This window comes from Canis lupus, chromosome 17 (genome assembly GCF_011100685.1).
Source record: "Canis lupus familiaris isolate Mischka breed German Shepherd chromosome 17, alternate assembly UU_Cfam_GSD_1.0, whole genome shotgun sequence".
Lineage (NCBI taxonomy): Eukaryota > Metazoa > Chordata > Mammalia > Carnivora > Canidae > Canis > Canis lupus.
The window spans coordinates 22,799,186-22,811,463 of NC_049238.1; the positions used below are offsets into that span (position 1 = coordinate 22,799,186).

Consider the following 12,278-nt stretch of genomic DNA (forward strand, 5'->3'; position numbering starts at 1 on the left):
AAGCGCAAACGTCACCATGGCACCCCCTGGCTGTAAAAGCCCTTCCTGAGGGTAGTGTTTTTTTGTCTTTCCTGCTGGGCAACAAACTGTGAGCTGAATATTATTATATTATCATATATATATATGTATAATTATTCTATGAGCAGAACATTTTGTATTGATATTAATAGCTAGCTGGCATTTCTTGAATCACAATGCATAGATTTAGTGAAATATTACCGCGTCATTACAAATGGTCTATTTGATGTAGTAACATGGGATTGATCCTGACCAAATAAGGGAGGGGGTGAATGGCAGATCCTACCGTTACTTTTACACAATTATGACTGAATAGACTGTTATGTGTATATATGTATACACACATACACACATGGTTATAGCCTGGAAGTGGATGAGAAAAAATGCAAACAATTGCTACAATCATGAAGTTATAAGTGGTTATTTTTTTTAAACATTTCGTTCAATCATGTTATTAAAAAACAAAACAAAACACCAAACCTTTTTTTTTTTTTTTTTCTTCAAGGACCTGGCCTGCACTCCAGCCTGCAGTCCAGTCCCTCCGCACGTCCCCTCCCCCAACCAACCAGAACAAGCTAGCATTGGGTCCTCCGGGCCACCGTCCACAGGCCGGGCCCACCCAACGCGAGCTGGAGCAGCGAAGAGCCACTCCCTCGGCTCCCTGCGCTCCCCCCGCCCCACTTCCTCCCTCCAGGCCCCGCCCCGTGCCGGTGCGCATGCGCACAGGCGAACACGTGGCTGCCGCGGAGCCAGGGCAGCAATGGCGGCGGGTGGCGGCCGAGTTGCCGACCCCCTGTCCCCGGCAGGGGTTCCCTGCGCCTTCTCCCCGCTGAACCAGGCCTACTTCGCCTTGGCGTCTGCCGACGGTCAGCTGCGAGTGTGGGAGACCGCCAACAATAGGCTGCACCAGGAGTACGTGCCTTCCGCGCACCTCAGCGGTACCTGCACCTGCCTGGCCTGGGCGCCAGCGCGGCTGCAGGCCAAGGTAGAGCGGGCGGGCCGGCGGGGGGTGGGCGTCCGCCCGGGCGCGGCCCCTCGGCACCCCCGGCCCGACGGCGCGTGGCCCGGCGTGTCGCGCGGCCCTCCGAGGCCCGGGGCGAGGAGGCACGGAGCGCGGCGGCGGCGGCGGCGGCGCGGACTCGTCCACTTCGCGAGTCCCGCGTGCGGCCTGCCCGCAGAGTAGCGAAAGAGGGCGCGGCCCGATGCGAGGGACTGTAGGCTGGAGCCCCGCCGACGGGCTCCTTGCGCTCGGAGCCCCGCGCCCCGCTGTCGCCGGGGCCGCCATGTTCGCGTAGGCCCCCGGTTCCCCAGGGCGGCTTCCTTCTGCCAGTCCTCGCGCAGCAACATGTGCTCTTCGGTGTCCTGGATTTTGACAGAGCCCCTCCTTGGGGCTGTACTACTCTTTTCCGATTTCTCTAGCTCACCAACTTTCCCTAAGGCGGTTGCAATGAATTAAGCCTGTTTCCTTGCTTCCGGACAGCCCCCCCAACCCCCCCACCCCACCCCAGAACCCTTGGGTGCAGGCTCACCACGTGTTGTCTTCCACGTCCAGTGTGTAGGACTCTCACTCTTGAAACTCTTGATTTCTCAGACTCGTTTCCAGTCTCAGTCATTTGAAACTTCATGCTTTTTCATTTTTAACATCTGCTCAGCTCCTCCTTTATGCACCCCCTCGTTAAGTCTGAAGTCCGCTTTTGGATGTGGGGGTAAAGCGAAGTAGCTGGTTTAATGTAATGAATGTGAATCCAGGTGAAGTTTCTCTTAGATGGGACGTTGCCAAGTTAGGGAAGGCTTCTCTCTTAGGGCCCCATCTCAGGTAAGATGCCGTTCGCTGTTGAGTCACTCGACCACGTCTGCTCTAACTCACATGCACGTGGGGCTGCAGGTATAGGGTAGTCACACCGAATCAGTCTAATGTGATTCGGAAGCATCAGGTATTGTGAGTGTTTAGCTGACACCGTGTGTAAAACTTCAGAGGCTAGTATTTAAGACAGATTTTTAACTCCCATCTGACTACCGTAGGGGAACTGCTAAATTTTTAGGTTGAAAGTAGGGGTATACCTAACTATGCTTTGGATGAGTATGTTTAGGTATTTTTCAGATGTTAAGATAGATTTTCCTAGTTTCTAGATGAAGTGACTTTAGTTGATAAATTAACCTTTTCAGGGTTCTTAAGGCAAACTTGGGCTTAAAAAAAATAGTCGTCATTGTTAGTTGCAGCAGTCTGCATATTTTTCCTTTTTAAAGTTGTTTTCTATGTTTCTGTTTTAACAGTCCTGTAAAGAGATGGTGATACTGATGCTGAGGGAAAACCTGGAGCAATGATTAGATACATGGATCCAAGCTCTACCACTTACATTTAAATCTAGGTTTGGCTTCATAGTAGTAATTGTGCCTCTAGTTCCTCATTTGTAAAATGGGAGTAACAGAACCCACCTCATAGAGTGGTTGTGAAGGTGAACTTGTTTAATAATGCAGAAACATTTAGATTGGTGTATGTAAGTGCTGCAAGGTTTTTTATTTTATTTTTTATTTTTTAAATTAATGTCTTGTATTTGTATGGTTAGTCCTGGAAGGTAGATAAAGACTAACTTTTTGCCTTGCTTCTGAAGAAGAAGCTGAGCCTCTGGAAAATTAAGCAACTTGCAAAAAAAAAAACCCAAAAATAGAACCAGGAGTAGAACCCGGGTATTTAGAGCTTCGTTCTCCATTACCTACAACAAATAATAGTTAATATTAGGCTGGCAAAAATTTGTTGCCCTGTCCCCCTTTGCCTTTCTGTTGACTTATGTCACATTATATGCCTCAAGAACAAAACTTTGGCTTCGTCTTAAGTTTCTTTTTGAAAGTCATAGTTTTGGATTATGTACCACTCTGAAATAGTAGAAAAATATCTGGATTTGGTTTCATATCCAGAACTCAATTCACACTTGCTTTTGTCACATTGAGCAAGTCACTCATTGAAGGGCCTCATTGAAAAAGGAGTTTGACTTAAAAAAAAGGTTTGTATAGGTTTCAGTATCATTTTATCTGGATGCTTTCATTTTAGCCACACAGCTCTAAGAAATACCCTGAAATAAAATTTTTAAAAACTGAGAATCAGCACTAGGGAAGTTCAAAGTGACTTCATCAAAGCTTTAATAACCAATAAAGACACTGTGACCACCAGGGGTAAGGTCTCCTGACTTCTGGTCTACTGTTCTTAACACTGTAACTCTAGATCTTGAGTCATAGAATTGAGAGTTGGGGGGAATGTAGGAAGAACATCCAGTCTTCATCATATTGGGGATGTATCCTAGAGCATTAATTTTACTTGAAGATTAGAGAGAGAAGTGGTTCTCTTAAATGTACACATATATTATGGCATACAATTATAAAGTCACATGACTTTTTTAAAGCTAGAAAGTGAGTGATTTGTAGCAGCTGCTTCATCTCTGTTCCCAGGTCCCTGGGTTATGATCCTTGCCACTGAAATGTTAAGATGCTCTCATTTTATTAAACCCTTTTATTTTACATCTTTGAGGATTAGAGTTTCAGGCTTGGAAAGGATTTTATCCTGTATTCCCAACACCTTAAGATTTTTGTTACTCAAACATGAAGTGGAGGGATATCTGGGTGGCACAGTGGTTAAGTATCTGCTTTTGGCTCAGGATGTGATCTTGGAGTTCCGGGGTGAGTCTCACCTCGGGCTCCTGTGAGGGGTCTGCTTCTCCCTCTACCTATGTCTCTACCTTCTCTCTGTGTCTCTCATGAATAAATAAATAAAATATTTAAAAACAAACAAACATGAAGTGGAGATTATGCTACCCACCTTTCAGGCTTCTCAGATAATTAAATGAGGCAGTGTATATCATTGATGTAGTAAGTGCTCAGTAAATGTTGTTATTGAATGATTCATTGACCATTCCCTATGGGCTCATTTTATAATTTACTGCTACAATCCTCAGTGTAAATCATTTTGTAAGAGTATCCTATATCTAGTTCAGTAATTGGCAAGTTGCCACCCAAGGACAAAGTTTGATGACATCACTCCTGTGAGTGGAGAAAAAGGAGTTGGTACTGAGTTGCTTGGGTTACAAGAGTTAAAGCAATGGTTCTTAAATGTTTAGAAGAATCAAATTGCTCTTTCTTGTTCTTGGCCAAGAATGATTATATATGCCATAATAGTGTTTAGAGGGTTTTTGTACATATCATATAGATGAGCATATCATTTGGTTGATGGAACCTGGGAAGAGAGGACCTCTAATGATGATAAGAAAAGTGCAAGGAAACAGATTGATGGACTATATAGATGGATGCTGTTTTTAAAGCTCTTCAGGTGTGTGTGTGTAAACTGAGGCTGAGATGTTAATTGATATGCCAAAGCCACACACAGTAAGTGCCTGAGCCACCTGTCACTGACCCTGCTATTTCATCACCCCCTGAAATCTATCAAACTTTTCTACTTTTCCTTTCCTAGCTGGGCTATAGCCCTGAAGAAACAGACCTTGTCTACTATCAGCTACCACAGTAAATGTATTTATGCTGCTTTGCTGTCACTGCAGTTAAAATGATCTCACACAGCTTAGTGCTTGTTGAACGAAGCACATGGCATTTCAGACATGAGACAGGGCAAGCACAGTAGCGTTAAGAATGTTTCTAGGAGGAATCTGAGTTGAGTATTCCTATTCCCATCCCTAGGAGATATAGTACAGTCCAGTTGTGTTTGTGAATATATGATGCTTTATCTTAGGGTCTTCCTAGTATTTAAACCTCAAAACAAGGGAAAATTTGCAGATGAGATCCTGTTGGCAGGAATAGAAGTTCCTGGTTATCAGAATTTGTTTTCAATATAAATACTGTGTAATTACATGTAAAATGCACACATTTTGTTCACAGTTATCCATGAAACTTAAACATTTGCCAGAGAAGTGACAGTAAGGTAGGCCAAGAAAAGGGGTAGGAGACTAATTGCAGAATGGAACTTGAAACTTGGGCATAATTTTCAGTGTCTAGAGGTCAGGATTTTTCAAAAATAGGTTTTGATCTATTAGTAGATTATGAAACAGATTTAGTGGCTTGTGATAGAGTTAAAAAAATGGTGTATTTAGCATGGGAAAGAGTAAGTTTTTTGTGGAGCCTGTTTCAATTATATATACATATGTTTTTATGAGTGTGTGTATTGGCTCTCCATGTAAACTCTTCTTACTCTGGGAACTCAGTCTAAAAACTCATTGCCTAATTGATCAAACTCAGATTTATCACTTGGGTTTTTTTTTTTTTTTCCTCCTGTCTTCACCACATCTGCCCTATGTCTTGCTTTTGTAAATCATGCACTTAGCCCCTTGAGATTCTCACTCAGCCTTCTTACTGCCTTCTGGATCACGTGCTGATAAACTTTTTCAGACTGGTGCTACTCTTTATTGCGTAACCTAGTCAGACTCTTCACATTGAAAAAGACTCTTTAAGAAATCACATTTCTGGGCGCCTGGGTGGCTCAGTTGGTTAAGTGTCTGTCTTGGGCTTGGGTCATAATCCCAGGGCCCTGGGATCAAGCCCCAAGTTTGGCTCCCTGCTCAGTGGGGGAGCCTGCTTCTCTCTTTTCCCCTCTCCCCTATTCATTCACTCTTTCTCCCTCTCTCAAATAAATAAAATCTTTTAAAAAAGAGAGAAATCACAACTTTTGGGTCTTCACTCCTGGTACCTCTAGGAACTCCAGATTTTCCAGTCACAAATGTAAACTAAAGTTTTAGCTTACCCTTTTCATTACTTTATGTATTTACATGTGTAATGAGTGTGTACATGACATTGTGCTAGGTACTTCAGAGGAAGTAAAATTGCATGTGACTGAGACACATTAGGGAAGAAATAGACAATTCAGATATACTGTGTCTGTAGTGAGAAGCACAGTATGATGTATACCTTAAGAGAAAGAAGTTTTTGTGGAGGGATGAGACAGTGGACCTTGAGGCATGGATACTAGATCTTTAACCAAAATAAAATTGAAGTGAGCAGGAAAAGGTCCCTCCAAGTTGAGGGAAAAGCAGAAGCAAAATGGGAAAGTATTAGTGATTAGGGAGTGTAATATAAAGATGGAATTGGAAAGAAGATTGGAAAAGGTGGTCTGGAGGCAAATTGCAGATGCTTTTGAATACCAGACAGTTGCTTGTATTGATTCATTCTTCTCTGGGGAGTCACTGAACTTTCTGATCATAGGACCAACAAGTTCAGAAAGAAAATGCCAGCAAAGGTCTGTCATAATCTATAATCGTCAGCACTATATTCTTGGTAATATTTAAAATAGTAGATTTACTAAAATGCACATTGCTAGGCAGCCCCAGTGGTGCAGCGGTTTAGCGCCGCCTGCAGCCCAGGGTGTGATCCTGGAGACCTGGGATCAAGTCCCATGTCGGGCTCCTTGCATGGAGCCTGCTTCTCCCTCTGCCTGTGTCTCTGCCTCTCTCTCTTTCTATATGTCTCTCATGAATAAATACATAAAATCTTTTTAAAAAAATGCACATTGCTTTTATAAACTTACTTGGTTGACCTGTTCAGACATGCTCATCCTGCTAACTGGAAAGTGATTTTTAAAAAGATCGTCCAACTCTGAGAAAATATGTCAGTAGTTCTTTGAGATGCATTGTTCGCTTAGACCAGTGATCCTCAAAATTGAGCATAGGTTCTGTGGATGCTCTTCCAATTGCCTCTGCTTGCTTCTCCCAAAATACACAGATTTTGTTGATAGGGAAATTAGGATTTGAATATGTTAATGTTTAATATCTAAAATTTCTTGGTGCTTTTTATTTAATTTTTTTGTCTTGTTAAAAAAAATCTCTACACCCAGCATGAGGTTTGAACTCACAACCTAAGATCAAGTTGTGTGCTCTTCCAACTGAGGAAGTTGGAAGACACCCCTTTATGTGCTTTTTAATGCAAATTCATATCTGTAGAAAAACACACGTATTTGGACCAGCCTGTGTTTCACACATTAGAAACCTCAGTGTGAGATCATTTTTAACTTGATTTGGGAAAACCAAGAGTTGGAGAAGTAATTTCTAGAACCTGATGAAGTATAGTAGGAGGTTGGTATGCTTTCCCCCACTGCTGTTGCCTGAAATAGTTGTTTGTATTCATAACCTTGTGCAGAAACCTCATCTGCCTGGTGGGATCATTCAGAGGTAGATTTAAACATTCATTGAACTGAATGAAGGTGGGACCTAGGACATTGCTTGTGCTAAAGTTTCAATGTTTCAAGTAAATTAAATGTTGCTGATAAGACCATCAGATAGTTTTATACTTGGCTTTTAATTGTAACTTTTCTTTGGGGTTTATTATTAATGTAGATACATTTCTTTGGACTTGCAAAATGTGTATTTTCTATATGTGTAAAAAGTTACTATTGTTAAATCTTTTTACTTTTGTTGACCTAAGTGTGTCTAGTGAATACAGTTCTTCAAATGCAACATCCCTATAACTAAGAGAAAAAAAATGGAGAGTACTTTAAAATCTACTCTTGATATTCTTTACACACCTGAAACATCGTAGTTTTCATTGGCGATTTTTGGGTTGGGCAAATTTTTATGTATCCTGGCTGGGCTGCTGCTTTGTACTATAGAACAAAGATCTTGCACTATTGAGAGAATGTTCTTTTTCCTGAGGTAGTGGTCTGTTTTATGTTAAAAGAACGGATTTCTTAGAGCTTTATGCTAAAGCAAAGGCTGGCAAGCTTTAATTTAAAAAACATCATATGTAAGAGAAGTTCTGAAATTACAAATTTTCAGCGTTGTAAACTCTGATGTAATACTCTGAAGTTGTGATCTTGATTATCTTTGGACAGACAGGAGTTGTTAGTATTATTTTTGAAGTAAATCAAAAGTAGTTTTGTGGCATTATGACACTAGGTTGGAACTTGTGCCTCGTAAGTCATTGGGATCACCAAGACCACGAGGAACACTCAGACTCACCACCCTTAATTGTCACATGATATAGCAACTTTAGTGTACTCTACTAGTTACAACTATTTTTTGACTGAAACTGAAGTAAATGTATGTTTATAAAAACATTTGAGTACCCTTTCCTGAGAATGAAGCTAGAACACAAAGATGAGGAGGGAACACAAAAAGGAAGTGTTGATTGCTCTGGTATGCATCTGTCATCTCTGCTTGAGAGTGGAGGCTTCACTTGGAACTGTCACGAGTGGTTCATTTCTGAGAAGTAGAAGCATCAAGGAGACTGCTTGGACCTTTTAAGAGAATACCAAGAGCATGTCTTATTTGTCCCGTTCCTTCCAGAGAGGTAGGAGACAGGGACAAAGAATTGTAAGCTCTTCTTCCCATTGGAGTGTGTCTCTCCCCCCCCCCCCCCCCCCCCCCATAGTGAGAAAGCATTTCAGAGTTGTCCATTCCCCCTCTATGGTAAGTGTCTTTTGGTAGCGGTCATTTCATTTGTGGGTTAGTGGGCATTTACATTTATGTGTTAATGATGTCTTGTGTTTGAAATACAAAATGAACCATTTGTTTTTTCCCCCCCTAGGAAAGTCCCCAGAGGAAAAAAAGGAAATCAGAAGCTATAGGAACGAGTAACCAGATTGACTTGTTGGCCCTTGGTACAGCAGTTGGTAGTATTTTATTATACAGTACAGTGAAAGGAGAATTACACAGTAAATTGATAGTAAGTATAGATATGTGTGTGTGTGTATGTGTATTGTATATAAAAGAAATGATGAAGAAACTGATTATTAGAGATTTATTAAAAACAACAGAATAATGTTACAGGATCTACACCATGGGGCATTTTTCTGCCCCCACCTTTAAAATTGTGGTAATGTTTGTTAATAGCTATAATAGGTAACATAATCTTTATTATAGGCTAGAATATGAAGAACTGTTGACGAGCTTTGTTTATTTATTTATTTATATGACGAGGTTTAAAATAAAGGGTAAAAAGAATTCTAGGTACCACAAATTGTGACTGCAGGAAAGCGCTTACCACCTTTTGGGCTGGGGGACAAAGGAGGCAGTTGGGATCACTGCTGAAATGCAGACCTTTGAGGAGCAGGTGTTGCTCTCTTTGCTGCTGTCTCTTGTGGAGGAGTGACCCCGTGGGTTTGCGGTCCAGACCTCTGAGGACAGAGCTCTAGCTGACTGCGGGGGTCTCTGAAGAGAGGAGAGGAGACTAGTTCCTCAGATATTAGAACAATTGCATATTGGGTTCAGCCGCTACTGAAAGGATTTCTCTGCTAGGGTAAAGAAACACCTGGCTGATGCACACTAGTAGACAGGATAGAACAAGTTCCTTGTTCCTCTTTCAGCCTTATCTCCCTCTAGCACGCCTTATTGGTGGAGCCTCCTGGCCACCTAGCTGGCGAAGCAGGAATGTGGTCTGGAGTTCCAGCCTCAGCATCACAGAACAAAGTGAGAGTTTGGCACTACAGGGCAGTGATTTAATGTAGCATAATTTGTTTCAGACGTTATCTATTACATTATGTTTTTGGTGTTCCCTGAGCTTCTGTTTTATATAGGAATGCTTTATGTATGTATGAATTAAAGTGTTTTCTATTTTAAGTAACATTCTCCATAGATAATTTGGAACTACATAATGTTGAAAAGGGAAAAAAATTGTTCTATCACTGAGAGATGTTTAATAGATTGTGTGTTTCTTTATGCATGTGTTTAAGCAGTATAGTTCTACTCATCTATTTCATTTCCTGGTATTTCCCATTAAATTACAACATGAGCAGTTTTCATATATGCCAAGGACTAGTTTCAATGACTGCCTAAAATCCTACTAAATTAGATAATCCCTTGGTGATTTAATAATTACTGAGAATTAAAGTGTCTTCCAGTTTTTTGTTGTTAAATATTTTGTTTGCTGTTTACATGGATTCCCAGAATTACTAATCTGTAATTAATGAGTCAAAATGTTAAGGCTTTTTATGCATAGTATACTAACTTGGAAAATCTTATTTTCTTACTAAATTTTTTCTACAGAATTTACCTGTTTATATCCTTTATTCAGTTCTTTGTGTCAGTGATACAGGACTTAGTTCCTTGAGTCGATAGCTCATTCTCGGGAAAGGACATAGCTGAACTTGATATATAGAAGTATTTTTCTTTTGAGGTTGGAGCAATCTATGTAATAGAAGTAGTGATTTTGAGTTTTATTCTTAGCTTACATAAGTACATGATGGTGATTCATGTATTCATTTAATTGTAATGTGAATTTAAGTAGAAAAGTGAAAATCATAATTGCTCACAGTTTAGATGATGTAACAACCTTATTCTACTGAATGAGTTTGTCCTGGAATGTGTGTGAGGTTGGTGGGAGAGTTGAACTTGCCCTTCCCCTGTTGATGTCTCCATTCCTGTTTGCTGCTGAGTGAGTGATCATCTAGCTGTGTTGAATGTTTAAAGTATCGTTGGTATGGTATCTTCCATAACATGAGGAAATATTTAATGTTTACCTGAAGAAACTGATTTCTTTATTGAGAGATGGTTTTGGTAGTTTTTTTAAAAAAGAATTTTCAAGGATAGTTTTGGCTAGACATGCCTTTTATCTTAAATACGGACTTTAAAATCTGAGATTTGACTATTCACTCAATTGTCACAAACTGCCACTGTACACAAAGTATTTTATCTTGTCTTAGTGATGGCATTCCTGTCAAGCAAGTGGCATTTAGAACTAGAATCCTTTGACTTATGATGTGGAAGTATATTTTTCCAGAAAAAAAGGGAAAGTTGACACTTGATGTATTTATAGGTGATTTATCTCTTTTTTGATTTTGGAAATGGGTAGATGTAGGTTAGGGTGTTTTTAGTTACATTAAAGCCTGTCTTTTTTATTGGCTGTTATTAATTATTCCAGGATGTGTAATTATATCAGGTGTGTTTTTTTTCTTTTAATCTTTTTTTTTTTTAATCTGTAGAGTGGTGGACATGACAACAAGGTCAACTGCATACAGTGGCATCAAGATAATGGTTGTTTGTATAGTTGTTCAGATGATAAATATATTGTGGAATGGAATACACAGACATGCAAAGTAAAGTGGTGAGTAATGTTGATGGTTCCATGCTATTGGAGGGGTAACTTGGTTATTGTTGAAAATGCATTAGAGTTGACCAATCAAAGACTGTTCTTGGCTGTAGGTCAAGTTTGATTTTGGACACACAGAATGTAGATAAATACTAATGAGGTTATAGGCTGTCAAATAACTTTTTAATCAGGCTTGTAAGATTTTAATACATTAATGTTAGATGAGAGTAAAATAATTGCACAAGACGTACCATAAGACATATCCATGAGTTGGATAGTGTTGGCAAGGCCTGGTGGTAGAGAAGGGATTTGATTTGGCCTTTAGGAGAGGTAAGATTTGAAATGAGGAGGGTAGAAGAATCCTTTGGGGGGCAGGGGAGGAAGGTGGGGAGATGGCAAGACCAAGGCTAGGAGAAAGGGACGTGAAAGATTTAGAGGATTTACATACTAGGGAATAATGGCTGGTAGAGGATATGGGCCAAAGTATCTTAAGAGTCTGGCCTTACCTGTCATACATAAAAGTCTCCGACAACTTTTCTAGTTCAAGCACCTAATCCTATGATAGGCTTTATAGTAGATGTTTAGTAAATGTTGAATTAGTTCAGCTTAAGCAGATGAGGACCCTAGGAACGATAATGAAGCCTGTGGTCTTCTAGCTAGTAAGTGGCAGGAAAGAAGTTCTTATCCTGCTGTCTTGGATTCTGGCCCAGTGTTTTCCTGCTGTTTTAAAGTTGTTTTCTTGGAGTTCTAGATTCTATGTCATAAGCAGGAGAGAGTGCCACTGAACGTCATGGGTTTTTTTGTTTTTTTTTTTTTTAAAGATTTTATTTCTTTATACATGAGAGACATAGAGGGAGAGAGGCAGAGACACAGGCAAAGGGAGAAGCAGGCTCCATGCAGGAAGCCTGATGTGGGACTCCATCTCGGCACTCCAGGATCACAACCTGAGCCAAAGGCAGACACTCACCCTCTGAGCCACCCAGGCATCCCTGAACTTCATGTCTTAAGAATAAAGTTACCAAGATGATACTTTAGGAAAAGGTGATCTGCCAGCATTGTGTAGAATAAATGGAAAAGATCTGGTTCAAAGGCAAAGGAGCCAGATTCCAGGTGGTTGTAGTAGTTCAAGAGTGGGATGGTTAAGTGAGAGGTGAAAATGGAAAAGATACTAACTAAGAACATTTGGGTAACATGGAAGGGGGTATTAAGTAACAGAAAGAAGTTAAATGTAACTCTTAACTTTTCAGCTT

General features: G+C 40.5%; 1 protein-coding gene and 1 long non-coding RNA gene across 2 annotated transcripts in view; one reads left to right on the forward strand and one right to left on the reverse strand.

Annotated features, from left to right (window-relative positions):
* Positions 1–732: 732 nt before the first annotated feature.
* Positions 733–12,278, forward strand: part of WDR43 (WD repeat domain 43) — a 44,177-nt gene continuing 32,631 nt past the window's right edge. The window contains exons 1-3 of the mRNA XM_038561162.1: positions 733–1,003; positions 8,530–8,667; positions 10,922–11,043. Of these exons, the coding sequence (XP_038417090.1) occupies positions 779–1,003; positions 8,530–8,667; positions 10,922–11,043 (485 nt within the window). The 5' untranslated portion in view covers positions 733–778. The remainder of the gene's footprint in view (positions 1,004–8,529; positions 8,668–10,921; positions 11,044–12,278) is intronic.
* LOC111090555 lies at positions 8,928–11,759 on the reverse strand. The gene is made up of 3 exons (XR_005372269.1): positions 11,535–11,759; positions 9,994–10,127; positions 8,928–9,152 (listed from the first exon to the last, which is right to left on the reverse strand). It is a non-coding gene; the product is annotated as an uncharacterized LOC111090555 (long non-coding RNA).